Below are 21,983 nucleotides of genomic sequence, written 5' to 3' on the forward strand. Positions count from 1 at the left end.
CTTTCCTTAACTGCCAAAAGCAATAAAAATACTGTTGTGAATCCCAAAGCTAGTTCTCCTTTCTGATGAGCTTTTCCCCCAAAAAGCTACAAGAAGAATTTAAATCATTTCCCTATTTTGGAAGTGTCTAAGATACTTGAGCATTTCTGAGCCCAGGACTAGAAAACTTCCTGTGACCCCTAGAATCTCCAGAACTGTTATTAATAAATTGTAATGCTGAATGTGATTGAAGAGTGACATTATTAAACAGATAAAGGGTTATCCTCGTAATGTTTTGGAATGTAGCTGGACGTGTGCTGCTCAAAGCTCAAATGTACACTTGTGCCTAATTTAAAAAATGGGCAACCCTGATTTAGCACTACTGAACAATAATGTGGATGAATATATTCCTGCACACAATATCAGTTGGGCTTTATAATTTATAAAATTACACCTGTATTTTATATTCCATTAAAAAAAGATAAAGTCCATGATAATGGGAAAGGGGAATTTCATGTATTGGAACTACAATGTGTTGAAGGGAGAAAAATTGTCCTTAATATCTGGTAGAATCTAATGATATCGGTATGGATAGATTGAATAAGCCTATCCACAAATACTTCTGACCTTGTAATATAGTAGTTGATCAGAAACATTGTTAATGGGATATGTTTCCTGTTCTGCCCTCTGAATGCATGTCTATATATGTGCATTTTAAAAAAATCAGAGCTCAAAGATGGTCCTAACATGCCTAACACAGACCAGAGATTTTCTCCTACGAAGAAGGGTCAGAATAGAGTAGATAGAGGTGATTCAACTGCCATCATGTATTTGGACTTTAAAAAAACTGACAAGTGATTTCATGGATAGTTAACTGGCTAAAGGATAGCTAAAAGGGTAAAAAATAAATGAAGAGTAAGATATTCTAGAAGGACAAGAAATCTTGTGATGGGCTGCATTATGTTTGGTTTGGTTTGGTTGGTTGAAATGAGGCAATTACTGTTTTTTAAGAAGCGCAGGGGACAGTAAATTAGGAAAATTGCATTTTTTTTAAAAAAAATGGTTTCTTTATTAAAAATAAAAGTAAATATTTGGATTCTGTCTTTTCCCAATTCATTTTTTTTTTCAGGTTTTCTGAACAGAATATCCCAAAACACATTAGAGGTTCATCACCTATATCTTCATGAAATTAGTACGGTAGTTAGTTAAAGTGTGACTGATTATGAAAAGATAAGTTGTTCCATTTGTTGCAAATTAATTATGGATTTGTGTGTTAAATGGTCTTTTTGATATGACTACCATCACCACACCCGAAAGGAAAGGGTGTTGTTTTTTTTAAGAAAACGAAAAAGAAAAATAGTTACATTCCCCATTTGTTATTATCTTGTTTCCGATGGACCGGTCACACCACATATTGATACTTGAACAATCCATGGAAAGTTGTTTTGAGTTCCTAAAAAAAAAAAAAAAGATTCTATAGAAAGTTCTTTACTTTTTCATTAAAAATGAATAAGTGTTAAATAACGGTTTCCTTAAACATGGATTATTATATATATTGCAATTGGTTAAGTTTGCACAATACACTAAACCAATCTATAACATTCCAGGGAGACCCAAATTATTAGAATTTCCTAAGTAAGAGAACTCAATAATGGAATGACCAGCTTCAAAGCAGGATTAGTTGTTTTCATTGGACGGATGCAAGTTTGGTCTGGGCATTCATCTCTCAGAGATGAGCTGTCTGAAAATCCTGTGTTAAGCCAGATTATATCAACACCTTCCTCGGGGCCTTTTACTCTACGTATCACAACTTGACATAATTTTGAGCACTTCCGAATTGTACCTAAACCTTCCCTTTGCAAAAAGAGCAGGATTTTCTTTGCTGTACCTTGGGAGGAATGAAATCTTGGGGGACCAGACTTCATTTGTTTCTTCTCTGCCATCCCAAAGGGGAAACTTGTCGATGGAAAGTTCCACGTTATCACTGTAAGCTGCTGCTGCTGCTGTAAATTGATGAGGATTTACGTATTGTGACACCATCTTGAGAAAAAGCAAGTGAGAGACAAGGGTAATACCTCCGCTGCTTTTAATGTTTACACTTGCACAGTACCTTTTCATAACAGATTCAAAGGTAAAGTATCAAGATAAAAATACAGAAACATTACAATGAAATACACTGTATATATAAAGGCTCTTAGGATTCTTCAGAAGTTTATCATTGTTTATGAATAATCTCACCTCGATTTTTCTTCTGCTTTTTCCCCAGAGCACCTAGTTCATATAGGTACATTATATTTTGTTCCAACAATCATTCAAAGTATTAGCAGAGATGGAGTTGCTGAGGCCATAGCAAAAGTGGTTGTGAAGAATATCTAACTGAGCCAGGCTGAAAGAGGGAAGGGACCACATGAACCCTAATGATGATGCCACAGCTAGAGAGAAGTCAGCCTCTGTTATATTGGTTCTTCTTATTCAATAACCTCAAGGCTGGATCGACTGACCTCCCCAACAAAATACCTCTACTCTGCTGGGTTCCGTAATCTAGGACACAACTGATAATGTCCATCCAACTATCTTCTGCAACTAGTTCTGGTGAAGCTGTTCCAGACACAGTAAGGACTGTAACATGGTCCAAAAATACTTTCCCTGTGTCACCAAGGGAATTGCCACAAACTAGAAATGCTGCACAAGGCCAATGACTCTTGAGGTCTCCTCTAAACTATGTCAGTCTGATTCTCCTACCCATGTAACTAAAATAGTGATGGGAGAAGAAATAGAAAAGAGCTATTGCAATAGCTCTTTTCTATTTCTTAAAAATGGAGCTAGGGCCTTCTCATGCTTCCTCAATGAAGAGAATGGTTAACCCTTCCTTTTAGCTCTAATGAGGGAATTACAGCACTTTTCAATTTCAGGGGGAGGATCACCGGTATAGGTATCAACCTCTTTAGCTCCTTTCCCCATGAAGAAAATTTATATCAGATTTCTAGCTTCCGATAAAGCTACCATTTGCCAGTAGGGCATGGATTTGGGTCTTCTCTTGCCACCAGCCTTACAGAGATAGCCAAATAATGGCCAAGTGGCTCATAAGCTTTTCTACAAGCCAGTGGAAGGTCCTGGAAGCACCACTGTCATCATGATATGCCACAATAATATTTTACTGCACTTTTGGGTTTGCCCTGATTTGTTTCTTAAGCCTTGGCAGAAAGTGGAGCAGCTTCTATTTTAACAATCAGAAACCAACCAACCAACCACTTCCCTACTATTAGCCAAGACAGCTCACCTGGCCATTACGATCACAAAGAGTGGTGAGGCAGTCGGGCCCTGCTCTGAAAAACTTTGTGTTGGAAAATGGTTCATGAACCAAGTTGGCCCCTGCAGCCCAAACCTGTTAAACAATGCATGTGAATAAGTATACAATGATTAATGTGTACAACTTGCCTGCTAGGTTTTTTTTTTTTAAATCTACAAAGACCATGAAAACCAAAACTATTTCTAGAGGCAGTTTAAGGCAGATGAAAGGTGGGCTGGATTAATAAATTAGCTCATCTGTCTCTACTTTTTCCATAATTTTAAACACTAATCTCATTGACAAGGAATTTTAAAGTTTATCTTTGCACTGAGCATGTAATCTGCACTTCAGTATCCTGCTATACAAGCAGTAAACTTTTTGACTGGAATATTTGGAGCTTGAGCATCAGTTGTGATCCTGTAGTGCCTCCTGCTGGCTTGGAACATCCATGAGCCAAGATATGCTATGGAAGCATGCATCTTAAGTTTTACTGATGGGGAAGAGAAAACATTGCCAAGGTCCAAGGAGAGGTGGGCTTGTGAAAGACATATTCAGTGCATCTCCTGTGCATATGATTCTGATTGCAACCCCCTATCTCAACCTATTCTAGCACTGCTGCCCTCTCATGGCTAACATAAATGGGGAGTTCATTTTCTGCTACATGTAATGATGACCACCAACTTAAATGTCTTAAAATGGAAAAGAAACACATTCACAGAGGATGAGACAAAAAGTAGTTATTGGCTCTGATTATGTTCCTATCAAAGGCAGGAAAATTCCATAGGTTAACATGAATAAAAGGATGCCTTGGATACAGTGGTGTATTAACCATTAAGCAGACTAAGCACCTGCTTAGGGCCCCAGGCCCAAAGGGGGCACCGCAATTGGTAGCCTAAGCTTGGCTTTGTTTATACAGTATGTACAAAGGAGAAGAGCATCAAGATTTGTCAGTGCTTAGGGCACCAGTGAGCCTTAATCCGCCACTGCTTGGATCAACTGGTAGGCCATTGAGGGAAGCAAAAGGTTGGAGTAGATGGGCTTTTGATGTGGTCCAGCAGGGCTTTTCTTTTACAAGGAAACAGAAGAACCAAGAGGAGAGGAAATGGAGCCACAGCAGACTGCTCCAGTCTGCATTGCTCCAACTTAGCAATAAAAAGAAGCAACTGACAAGATTGTTCTATTATGCAGCTCTGGTGGCCTAGAGGTGGAGCTCTCACCTTGCAATTACGAGGCTGTGAGTTTGATCCTAGGTAGAGGCTAATATTTGGAATTGACTCTCCTGTTTGAGCAGGGGGTTGGACTAGATGACTTCCAAGATCCCTTCCAATTCTGTTATTCTATGATTCTATGCGCCCATCTTCCACATTTCCCTCAAACGGTCAAAGAAGGCTCTGTCCTATTCAAATAGTGAGCAAGCAAGGGACATCTTTCTTCACTAATATTTTTAAGGTCATTAGAATGATCTGATAGCCCCAATTTTATCCTGGTCCCTGGTACATTAGTCTTGTTTTCATCCTAAGCCATGTGATGTCTGCATCCTCAGCTTCTAATATTTCCATATTAGAAAAGATCTGCCAGTACCAACATGAGTGCAAAGAATGCCAGGACATGGCATCATTACATCAGCATCTCCTTTGGTGGCCATAGCAATGCTGGGTTTGCTAAGGCTATTGTGAGGAAAGGCATCTGATGGTATGAATCACGTTTTAGAATGATTAGAATCACCATCTGCTTCCAAAGAAAGCTTTCTTTGTGTCATCGTTCTGCCTCATTCATAATATTTTATGTTGGGTGCAGAGTTTTCTCATTTTTCACTTGTTACCATTTCATACTTTCTCATCATCTCTGATGCAAACACAAAATAGCCGCACATTGTTGGGGGAGGGAGTTATTGGTAATTTAATACGCCCTTTGTCTGAAAGTGCTTATTGTTTATATTAATGGGAGAGAAAGAAAACAATGGGGGCTGATTGTGCAAAAGATTCTGTGGTTTGAGTAATTAGACTTTCAGCAGCAAGCGCTGAATCCAGATGCCCTGCATGTTTCCCCCACACATATAGAGTCCTATTTGCATGTCTTAAGAGTGATGTCCCATTATGTGTAGCATTGGCAAATGAGAAGGGTTTCTGTTGCTTACAGTGATGTGATGTTGGGCAGGCAGAATAACATTCTTTGGGAAATGGTAGATAGAGATTGGATATCCTCCAACCCACTGCTGGATGATGTAGCCACTTAGGTCGACCTCTTTAGTCAATAAGCAGTTGAAGATTCTGATAAATTTGCCTTTACGGTGCACACTGACTATCCTTAGAGAGCTGGTTTCAGCATGGCATCTAAAAGAAGAGAACAAAAGACATAAAGCAAATATAAATGAGTTAGATATTCAAAAACTTTTATTAAAAACCAATTCCATCGATTAGCACATGGCTGATTACAGTGGTGGCCTTTATGTTGTGACAGACCTTCCAGAACAATCAGTAAAGCTTGATTTTTTTTAAAAAAAGTAATTAAACAAAGAACAAAGCAAACCAAATGGGAGAGACAGTACTGGGAGAATCGAGGTACAACATTGCAGAAAATCAAGACTTTTCTCAGAAGATCAGCTCCCTGAAGACAACTCTGGAATCAGTTTATAGCATGTGGTGCCCAATTTTGATTATTACTGGTTGTGGAATCTGCACAAACAATGCTATAAATTAAGGCCCCTGCCAAAACATGACCAGTAGACTACATCTTTAATTCAAGGTCTCAACCAAAAGAGTTTAGTTAGCCTAGTTGAGAGAGAAGACCAGAGGATTTGAACTTGGGGAAGAGGCAACGAGGCCATGAGTAAGTCCAGGACGAAGTAGCAGCATCAATGGAATCCCGCTGGCGCTCACAACACAACATAGCAAAGCAAGGTTTCAATGCAACAATAATTGTTGGCATAAGCAAGATGATGAGGAACAATGTGAGCAAAAATGCCAAATATATTTTCAATCTGCTAACAGCATGGAGAAATAATGAGTATAATACAAAGTCAATAAGAGTTGACTTTAAAGGGCCTCAGGGATGACTTGAAAATGAAATGGAGAGTTGTGAAGCAGAACTCAAAGGCTGACCATATCCTGGCCATTCCATATTCTGTTGAATGCCATACTATCAACATTATCAATATGATTGATAAATGTGTTTTAAAAATCCTCCTTATTCTGATGAATAGAATAGAATAGAATTCTTTATTGGCCAAGTGTGATTGGACATACAAGGAATTTGTCTTGGTGCAAATGCTTTCGGTGTACAAAAAACAAAGGATACATTTGTCAAGAACATAAGGTACAACACTTAATAATAGTCATAGGGCACAATAAGCAATCAAATCATACTAGGAAACAATATAAATCATAAGGATACAAGTGACAAAGTTACAGTCATACAGTCACAAGTGGGAGGGGATGGGTGATAAGGTGTGATGAGAAGATTAACGGTAATAGTAGTGCAGACTTTGTAAATAGTTGGACAGTGTTGAGGGAATTATTTGTTTAGCAGAGTGATGGCATTAGGGAAAAATCTGTCCTTGTGTCTAGTTGTTCTGATGTGAAGTGCTCTATAGTGTCGTTTTGAGAGTAGGAGTTGAAACAGTTTGTGTCCAGGATGTGAGAGGTCTGTAAATATTTTCACAGCCCTCTTTTTGACTCCTGCAGTATACAGGTCCTCAACTGAAGGCAGGTTGGTAGTAATTGTTTTTCTGCAGTCCTAACTACTCTCTGAAGTCTGTGTCTGTCTTGTTGGGTTGAAGAACCAAACCACACAGTTATAGAGGTGCAGATGACAGACTCAATAATTCCTCTGTAAAACTGTATCAGCAGCTCCTTGGACAGTTTGAGCTTTCTGAGTTGGCGCGGAAAGAACATTCTTTGTTGTGCTTTTTTGATGACATTTTTGATGTTAGGTGTCCATTTTAGGTCTTGTGATATGATAGAACCTAGAAATTTGAAGGTCTCTACTGTTGATATTGTGTTGTTTAGTATTGTAAGAGGTGGTAGTATGGGAGGATGTAGTATGAAGCAATAATAATTAAAATACCGCCATGAGAGCTGAACTCTGTGGACTCACGCCTTGCATTCCTGTAGAAAGGGAGAGCGCATCAAGTGGGGACATAGTTCCTCCTCTGACAGCCGTCCAAGAGAAAGACCAAGCTGAGTGAGCTTATGAGGATACGGGGTGGAAACCAAATCTATGGGAAAGCAGAAACACTGAACTCATGTGACCCATTAATCTTTGCCCATAAAACTTCAAAAAAAAAAAAAGATAGTTTTGCTTTGCATTGAATAGTGAATAATGAATCTTGACTAGAAAGATTTGATTTCTACATCGACGGTAGTCTTCATAACTGAATTTTTATCACTTTTCATGTAATTTCATATAATTACAGTTTGGAGGATGTGGGAGAAAGAGAGAAATCTAAGGGTTTTGTTTTTCCCTCAACCTTCTTTGTTGTTTTGAAAAAAGATGTGTTATTTCATATATCGTTTTTTTTAAAAAAACTAGATGGAATATTCTAAATGGTAGGGTAATCTGGAAGAGCACAGTAGGATTGAAAAATAACTACATCTTATGCAAATTGATAGCATAACCCTGGAAGCAAGTAAATTAATTTGATTGCTAGGCTCTGGCATACTTTTCAATGTCCAGGTTGTTAATTGAAAAGAATCAATAAAGGAAACAAGGAAATTAACATTAATAGGAGAAAATCAAAATAAATAAAGGGTCATCTTACCAGACAGTGTACAGCAGGGGTGTCAAATTTGATTTTACTGAGGGCCACATCAGGGTTGTGTTTGACCTTAAGGGGGTCAGTGTGGGTATGGCCAGGGTGGATGTAGCCAGTATGATGTCACTTCTGTTGGGGGTATCTGTGGTGGTCCAAGCGCTCTGCCAGTGAAAACGGGCTCCTGGGCCCCATTTTTGGCTGCGACTGCCTCCTGCAGCCCTTTGCCAGCAAAAACAGAACTCAGAGGGTTGCATGCACCCCCTTGAGCTGCTTTTTGCTGCTAGAGGGCTGCAGGGGGTCATTGCGGCTGAAAATGAAGCCTAGGACAGCTGTGCATGGCCCTCTCAAGCTCCGTTTTCCCTGGCAGAGGCATCACAGGCCGGTCCTTTGCTGTTTTCAGGGTGGCCCCATGGGCCGGATCTAAGCACCCTGCGGGCAAGATTCGGCCCTCAGGCCTTGAGTTTGACACCCCTGGTATAGAGCATGCAAGGAAATTATTGACCTCCCCAAGGGAGAGGGGAATTGTGTGGGGAAGATGAAGATACAAAACGTAAGAGTTGGAGGGAAATATAAAAGGTGTGAAGTTGGGAGTGTAAAGTAATTCAGCCGGGCACCAATAGATGCAAAGAAAGAGAAAAGCAGGAGCATAGTAAGCCTTCTATACTGTGTCAGTTTGGTGCATGGCCACCATTTTAAAGGCAATTCCTTAGGTCAAAATTTTTTGAACAAAAAAAGAAATTGTTTAACAATATTTCATAGCAAATTCTGCTGTTGGTATATTATCCTTATTTCCTAAAATATATCAATTGGTGTAACGTAAGTTTTTGCTAATGCCTTACAAGATTACTTATTATACAACACTGACAAATGAAAATATATCTTTAATGGTGGAAAGTGATTTGAAAATTGCCCTGGAAACAAATTAACAAAACAAACAAGTTTGGAAAAATTGACAGGGAAGGATTTGTTTTCCTTTGATATCTTTGTCTATCCATCTGCCTGATGCAAGATGGTAGTGGCCCTTAGGTTTGTAAGCAAAAATATAAATCTTTATTAAAATATATTGTTCCTTTAGATCAAATTGTCCAACAGCTCAAGAAAACTTTCAACTGCAAATCTGGTAAGGATGTACTCCATCTCTTTGCCTAGTCATTTATAAAAATTATGAGGCCCATGTCAGACCCATGACTAAATCCAACGATACTCTATTTGACACTTCAACTGCAGTTAGAAAAAGAATCATTAATTAACGTTTTGAATAAGGATTTTCAGTCCAGGTGTGGAACTACTTAATAGTCATGCCATCCAGACTATGTTTAACTAGATTATTAACCATAAAGTTAAGAGGCAATTTTTAAAAACTTTTCACTGAAATTAGAATATATTATACCACAGTTATTTCCACAATATACTGTACTAAGGAAGTGAGGAAACAAGGAAATGAAATTTGTTCTTGAGAAGTCTTTAGTGATTCCAATAATCTCTGCTCTTTTTTCAAGATTCTTACTTTTAGATGGGACAAGTGTTTCTTTTTTTGGGGGGGGGATACCCTGAATTTTATCAGCCAATAATATTGATTGTCAATAACCAGCAAAATTTAAAAGAACAAAAACAGTGAAGCAACTAACAACTAACACAAATCACACAGGTTAACATTCACTTTTCTATTACTATGTGTCTATTACAGTTCTATTACAGTTAATATATCTAAATGAATTCAATACCAGCTTGTGGAGCTGATCTGGGATATTTACTATTTTACTCTTTTTTTAATGAGAAATTTCCTGAGTTAGAACAATTAATCAGTGGAACAACTTACCTCCAGAAGTTGTGGAGGCAACCTAAAAACCTCTGGAGGGTTTTAAGAAGAGATTGGACAGCCACTTATCTGAAATGTTATAGGGTTGAAAGCAGACTTTCAAGGTTCTTCCCAACTCTGTTGTTCACACCTATAGGCTATATGGGTTGTATACTCTACAAAACTGACTTCCCTTTTTTGCACAAAAGTGAGTCAGGTTGGAAAGATTATTTCATAATCCCAATAGGGATAGGAGGGACATTTCCCATTCTCCAGTTTTGTGTTTAAAGCTAGCGCTCAGCAGGGCCCAAGTTAAGACATGACTATTTCATCATTGCAGTCTTTACTGATTTACCAGTAAATTTACCAGAGATGGAACACACCAGGGCATTAACCTGGATTACAAACCGGGGAGGTCATGTGATTATGTGTGTGGTGCATGTATGACTCAGCCAGGCAACTGGAGACCCACTGGAAAGTTTGCACCTACCTTTCTTTTCTGGGCCTTTGTCCTCCAAGGAAGGTAGGCTGGAAGAAGGTTCTGCCGCCTTGCTCTCCGATAAGGCAAAATCCGTTTTCATAGAAGTGAGGATAGCTTGCGAGGATAGTTCAGAAGGCAGCTTGCTCTCTTCTCCTGAGCTGTGGGATTAGAAAGAGTTCTGTATGGATACTCTAGTAGTCTCTAGGCCATCCAGCTCAACCGTCATGGTCTTTGATCTGGACAATGTAGGCAGGCAGGTAGAAGGCCAAGTTTCTTTATGACATAAAAACTATGTCGAGCGGAGGGGCATCGCTGGCATCGTGATGATACGGCATGCAATCTCGGAGGTCTGAGATCGCTGCCAATATCTTTGCTCCTGGACGGTCCAAGTGGATCTAAACCGTCCCGAAGAGATGGTGAATGTAAAGAGCGCATCCTGTCAATCCCAGGGATATCGTAAAGTCCCTGGTAGATCCAGGAGAAGCTCTTTTTGCCAGCAGCAAAGAGGCAGCCATTAAAGCTGCTGAAGTTGGAACAGCTCCAAAACGAAAGAGAACGAAAGAGAAAGTGTGCCGGTTTGGTGAGAACTTTTCTTTATTTAAAGATTTGAGAGGACACCCTAAGGGAAAGAAAGAATCTGTAAAAGTATTTTTACAGAAGTGAATAAGATTTTAAACAGGAATGTCAAAGTAATATTTTTTTTTTCTTATTGCTGATGATCCTATATTTCGAAACTGGACTGGTTTTTTCCTTTTTTTTATCTACTCTTTTCTTTCCCCTTTTTGATTTTATAATATATTAAGCCAGAGACTCCCTTTTAGTCTTTTTTAAAAAAAATATTTTCTTCCTTTTTTAACTAATTCTTATTATACTCTGCCGGAAAAGGAGGGGGAAAGTGAAAGCTAAAGAAACTTTGTAACACTGCCAACTAGAGGCTTGGAAATACTCTACTTTTCCTTTGACCAGACAAAGCTGAGAAAGAATTGAGACTTTTTTCAAGGACACTGCCTGTTTGATAAGACAGAGGGAAGAGCATGGGAGAGTATTATTGCAGGTGCTCTTCTGGGTTTCTATCAACAGCTGGAGTCTGGTGTTGAAACTTAGGGGAAAAAAGGGTGATATGTTTTTGGAGAAGAGAGTTATAATAAGAGCCTTGGATAATTAAACAAAGTGCAGTGTGTTCTTTTTACTTTTTCTAAGTTGTGCTATCCCTCACTAGCTTTATTTTATTTCATTTTTTCTTTTTTGCAATAGCTATTTGGATCTTTGGCTTTGTTGGAGCTTGTCTTTTTTTTTCTTTTTTTTCCTTTGGAAGTCCAATCTCTACGCTTGCTTTTTATCTTAAAGGGAAAGCTTTAGTATTGTTTCCTTTTTTTTTTAAGGGAATAGCCTTTTTTTTCTCCTTTCCTGGTATTTTTGTTTTTTCATCTACCTTTCTGGTTTATTTTTATGCACTCTTTTCTATTTGAGACCTCTCAATTGGATTAAGGTGTTGAAGAACCTGAAGAATTTTTCCTTTTTTTCCCCAAACCTTTTTCTTCATCTAACCACCGATTGGATTAAGATATACAAGAACCTGAAGAAATTTTGTCTTCTCTTTTTTTTTCTTTTTTTTTATCATTACTATTTGGCTTCTTTTTTCTACTATTTTTACTTCGAACTACAGTTGGTTATTTCAAAATTGGATTAAGGTTTAGAAGAACCTGAAGATTTTGAATTGCTTAAAATGAGTAGGAAACTAACAGCTCCTGGTTCTTCAATTTCTACTTCCTCCTCAACATCTGGAGGACAACGTTCAATACAGACAATGTTAAAGCAAGAAGAAGAACAAGAAAAAGTGACTGCAGATGATTATGCAAGGAATTCAAAATATTCAAGCAAGATCAGAGAATATGGAAAAGAGAATAGAGAACATTGAACAAAGAACAGAGAACATTGAACAAAGAACAGAGAACATTGAACAAAGAACAGGGAAAACTGATGAAAAAGTGGAGAACATCCAACAAATGATGTTGAAGTATGATGAGAGATTCCAAAAAATTGAAGAAGAAGATAAACAAAGAGACAAGAAGATTGGAGATATTGATAATAGATTAACGGTGGTTGAACAAGATAAAAGTGGTATGTCGAGATGGGAGATGGATAGATCAGAATTCTATCTTAGATTCCAAAACGTAGAGGAAGAAAAAGGATAAAACTTAGCTGAGATAATGATAGAAATACTGGCTGAAGCTTTGGAAATAACTCAAGAGAAGATGATGGATGGAATAGATGAGGTTTATCGAGTTTTCACAAGATATGCAATGAGAAATAGCTTACCAAGAGAAGTTCACATTAGATTTACAAAGAAAGCCATTAAAACGCAAATATTGCAAGTGGCAAAAGAGAAAACATTGAAATATAAAGACAAGGAGATTGTGGTCTTGAAACAAATACCCAGAAGAGTGAGAAAGATGAGAAGAGAATACCAATTCCTGACTAAAATGCTACTTTAAAAAGAGGTGAATAATAGATGGCTGATTCCAGAAGTTTAATGTTCACATGGCAAGAACAGCGACATAGAATTGACTCAATTGAGAAAGTGGAATTATTTTATACATAATTTTTTGGAGGGAAAGAGGAAGAGGCAGAAAAAGAAATCTCACTAATTGAATTCCAAGAGGACTGCCAAATGGCGATTGAAAAAGAAGAAGGTGCAGTAGGTGGAAAGGTGGAAGCCAAAGAACAACGTGAACCAAGATCTACAAGAGCTGCTAAACCTAACTACAAAATATAACCATGGAAGAGAAAAAACTGATTACAATTAATATAAATGGACTCTGTTCTCTGTTCTTCTCTGTTAAAAGAAGGAAAACCTTTCATAAATTAGAGAAATTAAAATTTGATATAATTTGTCTACAAGAAGTACATATTAAAAACCAATATGAAGAATTGTTGATACAGCCAAAACTAGGGAAAATATTTACTTCTTTGACACAATGTAAGAAAAGAGAAGTGGTTTTATATATTAAAGAGAGCATCCCAGCAAAATTGATTTATACCGATGATGATGGAAGAATATTAATGGTGGAAATAATGGACAATAATACGAAAACACTCCTGATTGCAATCTATGCCCCAAATGACAAACAAGAAGAATTCTACAAAAAATTACATATGAAAATAATTGAACTGGACTGTGCTAATATAGTTATGATGGGAGATTTTAATGGAATTGTAGACAATAAATTGGACTATACAGCACAGAAAACAATAAAGCAAAACAGAAAGACTCTCCCTAAATCTTTTTTTAAAATAGTAGATGAAATAAATTTAAAAGATACACGGAGAGAAAGAAATGCTAAAACTAAACAATATACCTTCTATTCAAATAGACACGTATCATGGTCCAAAATAGATATGATATGGATGTCAACAGAATTAATAACTAATATTCAAGAAATAAATATTGAAACAAGTACTTGGGCAGATCACAATTCAATGACAATTAAATGGAAAGGACAAAAAAGAAGATCTAGATGGATGTTAAATAATACTATTTTAAAGGCATATGTTAGAGGCTTGATAATAGATTATACAAGGAAAAGAAATACTATGAAAAGATTAGCCTCTAAGGCCTTAGAAGATGAGTATAAAAGACTTGAAAAAGAGCTACAGAAAATGCCACAGAAAAAGGACATCAAGCTAAAAATGGATATAGTTAAACATAAAATGGGTCAAATAGAAAAAGAAGAATTAGCACAGAAAATTAGAGGTGCTAAACAGAACTACTTTGAAGACACAAACAAACCAGGTAGATGGTTAGTATACAAATTGAGAAAGGAGAAAGAATCAAGGAAAATATTGCAATTAACAGATGACCAAGGCCAAGTTTGCTATGGTAGTAAAGAGAAGAAGAAAATCATTTGAGACTTCTATGGGAAACTATATATGCAAGAGAATATTGATGAAGAAAGAGTTAAACAGTACTTACAGAATGCTAATTTACCTCAGATACCTAAAGAGATTGAAACAATGTTAGAAAGCAATATAACGATGATGGAGTTAACTGAAGCACTCAAGAAGCAAAATAATGGAAAGGCACCAGGCCCAGATGGACTTCCGGCAGAATTTTACAAAACATTACAAGAATTGTTGAATCTTCCATTGCTAGAAGTTATGAATGAAGTTATGTTAAAGAAGAAGATACCTAAATCATGGTCAGAAGACTATATTATACTTGTTCCAAAAGAGGCCAATCCATTACAAATTAAGAACTATAGACCTATTTCTCTACTAAATGCAGATTATAAAATCTTTGCTTCAATATTGGCAGAAAGACTTAAAAAATGTCTAAATAATTTTATTCATCCTGATCAAAATGGATTTCTGCCAAAGAGACAAATTAAAGATAATATGAGAGTAATCTTGGTCACCTTGGAATACTACGAGGCACATCCTGAAAAACAAATGGCTCTGATATTTCTAGATGCACAGAAGGCATTTGATAATGTGAATTGGTGATTCATGTTATTACTGCTGGAACAGATGGGCTTCGCTAGAAAATTTATTCAAGCAATAGAAGCTATATACTATAAGCAAACGGCAAAGGTAACGATAGAGGGAGAACTGACAGACTCTATCAATATAAGAAAAGGAACAAGGCAAGGGTGCCCACTATCACCTTTGTTGTTTGTGTTAACTTTGGAAGCACTAAACAGAAATATTAGAGATGAAAAGAATATAAAAGGAATGAAAATCAAAAAGGAAGAATTTAAGCTGCAAGCATTTGCAGATGATCTGGTTTTCATCTTAGAAGACCCTCTAGAAACAGCATCAAAATTGATCGAAAAGATAGAGACATATGGAAAGGTGGCTGGTTTGAAAATAAATAAAGATAAAGAGATCTTGACAAAGAATATGCCATTAAGACAAAAGGAAGAACTGGCAGACCTATTGAAAATTCAGGTCACAAATAAGATCAAGTACTTGGGGATATATTTGACAGCAACATGCAGTACACTAAAAGAGAATAATTATATCAAACTTAAACAGCAGATAGCACTAGATCTGGCGAAATGGGAAAATTTACAACTGTCACTAATAGGGAGAATTTCAACAATCAAGATGAATATATTACCCAGAATTTTATATTTGTTTCAAGCAATTCCAATTAGGCTTGGAAAAGATTACTTTGAAGATTTAAATAAAATTGTGTTGAAACATATATGGCAAGGTAAGAAAGCGAGAATAAAGTTAAAACTTTTGCAAGATGCTAGAATTAGAGGAGGATTTGGTTTGCCTAATTGGCAGTTGTATTATCAAGCTACAAATCTGACGTGGGTTAAGGAATGGATAACACTAAGAAATACTAGACTGTTGACATTAGAAGGACATGATTTGCTGTTGGGGTGGCATGCTTTTTTATGGTATAAAGGAACTAAAGCACAGAGGTATTTTAGAAGACATTATATACGGGAGTCTCTGTGGTTAAACTGGGAGAAGATTAAAAGACAATGTTATTTGAAAATTCCAGTCTGGTTATCGACTATTGAAGCATTTTCTTATCCTATAATATACAAAAAGGAACAGTTAGATATGGTGAAATATTGAATGAAAAGGGTGAACTCAAATCTATACAAAAACTAGAGGAACAAGGTATAAAGATGAATTGGTTTTCATATGCGCAAATACATTCAAGGTATGATAAAGATTCTAAAATGGAAGGTTTCTATGACAAATTGACTGACAGATAAGATTTTGACAGGTACTGATGAAAAGGTGATTTAAAAAATTGTATGGATATTTATTAGAAATTAAATTAGAAGAACAAGTTAAAGAAACTATGATTGCTTGGGGGAAGAATTTTGGACTTGGGATTGAATTAGAGAAATGGCAAAAATTGTGGTCTCAAAATTATAAAATGACAATGTCAACAGCATATAAAGAAAATTTGTATAAGATGTTTTACAGGTGGCATTTTCCCCCGACAAGAATACCAAGAATATTCAAGAATAAATCCGAAAAATGTTGGAAATGTCATCAGACACCTGGCTCATATTACCATATGTGGTGGACTTGTGCGGATGCTAAAAAATACTGGACTAAAATCCACATGTGGTTGGAAAAAAATGACAAAACATGTAGACTTGAAACCAGAGATATTTTTATTGAGAATTTTACCTGAAATATATAGTAAAGACTTGAAATATCTGATTGTAAATGTATTAACAGCGGCTAGGATTGTATTTGCCAAAAACTGGAAAAATGAGAAAACACCATCACAGGAGGAAATCATTAAGAAAATATTGGAATGTGCTGAAATGAGTAGATTGACATTTGAAATTAGGGAACAAGAGGATAAACAATTTTATAAAATTTGGGATTTATTCTATTAATGGTTAGACAATAAAATACAGTAATGAAATATGTAGACTTTTAGAAAATAATAAATATATAAAGATGTACTTCTTTCTTATATCTACAAAATGATTTTAGGATAGATTTGGGATGATAATATGAACTGTTATAAAACAAACTAAGTAAATTATGATTATCTTGTAAAACATGAATGAATAAAAGTATAGTCAAATGATTGCTTAATAATGATACTAAGGTATTAATTTTTGAATGAAAATACAAGATTATATGCAATGTAATTGTAATTGAAGACTATGAAATGGAAGCACAAAACCAACCGGCACACTGTATGTATACATATGGAAGATGGCTTGATGTTTTTATGTTTTGTTTGTTTATGTTTGTTTTTAAAAACCAATAAAAACTTAATTAAAATAAAAAAAATAAAAAAAATAAAAAAACCTACGTCAAGCTGTATGACTAAAGCTTAACCAGCATACTATCTACTTGTGAGTAAACATTTCCACCTGCCTTTTATGCACAATCTTGTAAATTATAATATTGCAAGTGATGTATGCTTATATACACAGCTAGAAAATGAGTCTTGGTTTTCCTGTGGCAAAACACAGAAGTTCAATATGAGGAGACCATCCATTCCCCATTTCTTTTTCTATTTTCTTTTAATTTTTGAAAAATGTTTATTGAAATTTGAAACATTAAAATACAAATACATTTAATAATAGCTTTTTACAATTCTCAATCATCTTTGACAGTTCTAAAATATATTTGTTACATAAACATAATTCTGTACATTTCTAGTTATTAATATACATATCTATATTTTCTTCTAATCTGTTCATTTCTTATTCCTATTATCTAACCATTGATACCAGTTTTCTCAAGCTGTATAATATTCTGAGTCTTCCTTGTCATTTAACTCTAAGGTGAGTTTATCAATTTCTGTGCAATCTAAGATTTGGATTACAAAGCAGTCTGATGACATAATGTCTTTTTTTCTAGCATTGTGTGAGTGCAATTTGTGCTGCTGTTGTTATATGCAAAATCATGTACTTTGTCTTTTTAGTATATTTTCCTTTAATAATCCCCAGAAGGAACAGTTCCAGCTTCAGTTCTATTTGACATCCTGTAATTTCATACAGCCATTTTTGTATTTTGATCCAGTATTTTTTAACTTCAGGCATAACCACCATACATGAAAGAAGGTACCTTGTACCTGTTTACATTTCCAACAATTTGGATTTAGATTTGGGTACATTTTTGCCAACCTTGTTGGGGCCAAATGCCAACAATAAAACATCTTATATTGGTTTTCTCTATAAGCAGCAGACTTTGTTCTTGTATAATTTTTATTCCAAATTTCTTCCCACTCTTCAAACTCAACGTTATGTCTGAAATTTTTAATCCACACTATCATTGGTCCTTTCACTATTTCCTCTACTATATCGAAATTTAATAAGTAATTGTATAGTTTTGATATTAATTTCTCTTCTGGGCCTACTAATAATTTGTCTTGCTGTTTTAGTTCAGTATCGAATCCATATTCCTCTAGATCTTTTTTATATCATAATTGTAGCTGGAGATATGGCCAACAATCTATAATTATTCCCTGGTCCTTTAATTCCTGATTGGTTTTTAATATTCCTTGGTTGTCTAAAATTTTGTTATATCTAGCCATTTTACCTACATCTAGTGTATTGGGGTGGATCATTGCCTCCATGGTGGATAGCCAGCCTGGGATTTTCATATAGTGCCTTTTCTTAATCTTCTCCCAGGTCTGTATCAGCGAATCTTTCAATACATGTCTATAAAAATACAAATGCAACTTGTTTCTACTATTCCACAAGAAGATATGCCACCCCATTTACAAATCGTGCCCTTCCAAGGTTAAGATTCTCCTATTCTTTAGGTTTACCCATTCTCTAATCCATACTAGAACCTCTGCTTTGTAATATTTTTCCCACGCTGGGAGTCCAAAGCCACCTCTACTTCTACTATCCTGAAAAGCAATTAATTTTATCCATGCCTTTTGGCCTGACCAAACAAGTTTTGTAGTTATTTTATTTAAATCTGTAAAAAACTTTTTATTTAGTTTTATGGGGATCATTTGGAATCATAGAGTAATTTGCATAGAATATTAATTTTAATGGTTGCAATTTTTCCAAGTAATGATAGCTGTAACTTCCCCCACACTTCTAAATCCTTCTTTATTTGTTTGAACAATTTCATATAATTATCATCTTTCATTGAAGAGCTTCTTGCTGTTAGCCAAATACTTAAATATTTGACCTTCTCAGCAATTTGCAACCCTATTTTCTTCTCTAATTCCTTTTTTTTTTTTTTGCTTTGCTGTCAGGTTTTGACTAGCATTTTAGTTTTATCCTTATTAATTTTAAGGCCCGCTACTTCCCCATATTTTTCTATCTCTTGCATTAGTGTGGGTCAAGTTTCCAATGGCTCTGCTATAAAGAAAACCATGTTGTCAGCGAATGCCTTTACCTTATACTCCTCTTGTTTGCTTCTGATTCCTTTTATTTCCGAATTTAATCTAATTCTTATTAATAATATCTCTAGTGTCAGGATGAAGCGTAGAGATGACAGTGGACATCCCTGCCTTACCCTTTCATTATCATGAATGCTTTTGTCCTATCTCCATTTATTATTACGCTTGCCTTTTGATAGAGTATATTGACTCTATCATTTTTTTGAACTTATCTCCAAATTTCATGGCCTTGATTTCAGGGGTGGGATTCTACCAGTTCGCACCTATTCGCTAGAACCGGTTGTCAACATTCTAAGCAGTTTGGAGAACCAGTTGTTAGAAGAAATTACTGGCCTAATCCTGTAAGGAAGGCAGGAAGGAAACATTCTGGTGTTGCTTACAGAAACTGCCTCTCTGTTAGCCCTTATTACATTCTTGGCAGGACTAGACTTCTTGTCTCAGGAACATCTCTGGAGTTTTTTTCCCCTCCTTTGCTGGTACTTTGCTTGTGTGGAGTGACCATTCAAAGTTACAATGGCACTTAAAAAAAAGTGACTTATGACCATTTTTCACACTTACGACTGTTACAACAGTCATGAGAGGCCAGGTGAGGAGATGCGTGCCTCGATGTGAGTGATATTGAGTTGACCACACCCAGCCAATAACATGACCACCAAGTCATGTCTACCCAATCACATGACCACCAAGCCAGGTCCACTAACTAAGCCACACCCACAGAACTGGTTGTTAAAAAAATTGAATCCCACCCCTGAATTCAACCCATGTTACTACCAGTTTGGTGACTATGTTTTGTGCATGCATGCATGCTGTGCACATACACCTGATGCGCGCTATACGCATGTGTAAAAAACCTTAAGATGTGCCACCCAGACAGCTGAAAATTGAAAAGCCTCTTTTTTCCTGCTTTTTCAACCTCAGCTGTGCCATACAAAGCAAAGAGCCCGGGTGCAGGTAGGCAAAACAGCAGCAAACATAGAACTGGTTCAGTGCCTGTTGCTCTTCAGAGCTACCGGTTCTATAGAGCCAGGCAGAACCGATAGCATCCCACCCCTGCTTGATTTGTTGTATCATGAATTGCCAGTTTACATTATCAAAGGCCTTTTGGGCATCCAGAAAAACCAGGGAAGCTTTTCTGGATGGGCCTTGTAATATTCCAATATATTAATTACCATTCTTGTATTGTCCCTTATTTGTCTCATCAGCAAGAACCCATTTTGATCAGAGTGCATATTTTCATTTAATAATTTTTTCATCCTCTCTGCCATGATATTCATAAATATTTTATAGTTGGCATTCAAAAGTGAAATTGGCCTATAGTTCTTAATTTGTTTATTATCTGTACTTTCTTTCAGGATTATGCCTCCATGATTCTGGTAGCTTTGCTTCCATCAGCACATCATTACATATGTCCAATAATAACGATTATATCAGGTCACCCAAATTCTTATACATTTCCCCTGGTAGGCCATCTAGCCCAGGGGTCTTATTATTTTTTTGCTTTTGGATTATTTATTTCAATTCTACTAATGTTATTTCCCTATTTAATATTTCTTCATAATTTGTTGTATTGTAAATATTTCTCATCTTGCTTTTTAATGTGTACTCCTGGATTCACACAATCCACTTTCTGTTTCACTAGTTTTGTAAATATTTGTTTCCTCTTAGCTGGTGAGTTTAGTCCGTTAACATTTATTGAAAGTAATTTCATCTTCCAATCTATTATTTATGTGCCGGTCTTCTGTTGGCTCTTATATCTCTTTGTGTACTTGTTCTTATACCTTCTTCTTCTTGGCGTTCTTTCTCTTCCTTACTTCTTTCCTCCTGATCCTTTCCTTTCGTTTCCTGTCATTGTTCTTCTTGGCTTGTTGGTTCCAATTCCTCTCTACTGCTATACTCCTCCTCTGATCCAACTAACTGGTCATGTAGTTCTTGTGCTTTGTCTAGGTTATCAATTTTAATCTTTTTATCTTGCCAAGAGACTAACATTCCTTCTGGAGTTATCCATTAGAACATTATATTTTGTTTGTTTAATTGGGTTACCAGGAAGCGGTAGTCCTTTCTTTGTTCTCGAACTCTTCTAGGGATTTGCTTCAGGGTTATGATTTCTTTATCTTCATACATCATTGCTTCCTCTCTGGTGATCTTATAAATGATATATCTAACTTTCTTATGTGTGAATCTTATGTGTACTTCCCTAGGGAGTCTATGGCATCTGGCATAGTTTGCATATACTCTGTAGACTTTGTCCAACTCATTTAGGATTTCTTGTTTGACCCTTTGAAGGGCTTCAGCTATTAATTCTGCCATTCCCATTCCCAGGTCTTCTTCCTTGGTCTCTGTCACATTTTGAAACCTCAAGTAAAATGAGGCCTGATCCATCTCTAGGTGTATTAGTGAATCTTCTAAGTCTTTATTCAGCACTGTCATTCTTTGATCTACCAGCTCCAACTTTTTATCTGTTTGTTCTGTTCTGGTTCCAATTGTTTTTATTCTTTGTTCATTTTTCTGGATTGCTTCCTGTATCGAGCCCATTTTATCATCTAGTTTATGGATGTCACTTTTCATTTCTCCCATCTCTGATTTTATCTCTCCATGATTCTTTAACGTATTTTCTTGAAGCTTCATCATTGTAGAGAAAAGTAAAGTCCTATACTTAGGCAAGAAAAACCAAAAGTACACATATAGACTGGGTGAAACCAGGCTCAATAGCAGTAACTGTGAGAGGGATCTTGGAGTCTTCGTGGACAACCAGCTAAATATGAGCCAGCAGTGTTCAGCAGACTCCAAAAAAGCTAATACAATCCTAAATTGTATTAACAGAGG

General features: G+C 36.2%; 1 protein-coding gene across 1 annotated transcript; it reads right to left on the minus strand.

Moving 5' to 3' along the window:
- Window positions 1-1,261: 1,261 nt before the first annotated feature.
- On the minus strand, window positions 1,262-21,785 carry LMNTD2 (lamin tail domain containing 2). The gene is made up of 7 exons (XM_087928673.1): window positions 21,280-21,785; window positions 10,310-10,458; window positions 7,364-7,484; window positions 5,406-5,601; window positions 3,260-3,364; window positions 1,868-2,019; window positions 1,262-1,432 (listed from the first exon to the last, which is right to left on the minus strand). Exons 1-7 carry the CDS (start codon window positions 21,783-21,785, stop codon window positions 1,315-1,317), a joined length of 1,347 nt encoding a protein of 448 aa, XP_087784799.1. The 3' UTR covers window positions 1,262-1,314.
- Window positions 21,786-21,983: the final 198 nt, after the last annotated feature.

This window comes from Pseudonaja textilis, chromosome 1, assembly GCF_049901715.1.
Source record: "Pseudonaja textilis isolate UNSWEBS1 chromosome 1, rPseTex1.2, whole genome shotgun sequence".
NCBI classification, from domain to species: domain Eukaryota; kingdom Metazoa; phylum Chordata; class Lepidosauria; order Squamata; family Elapidae; genus Pseudonaja; species Pseudonaja textilis.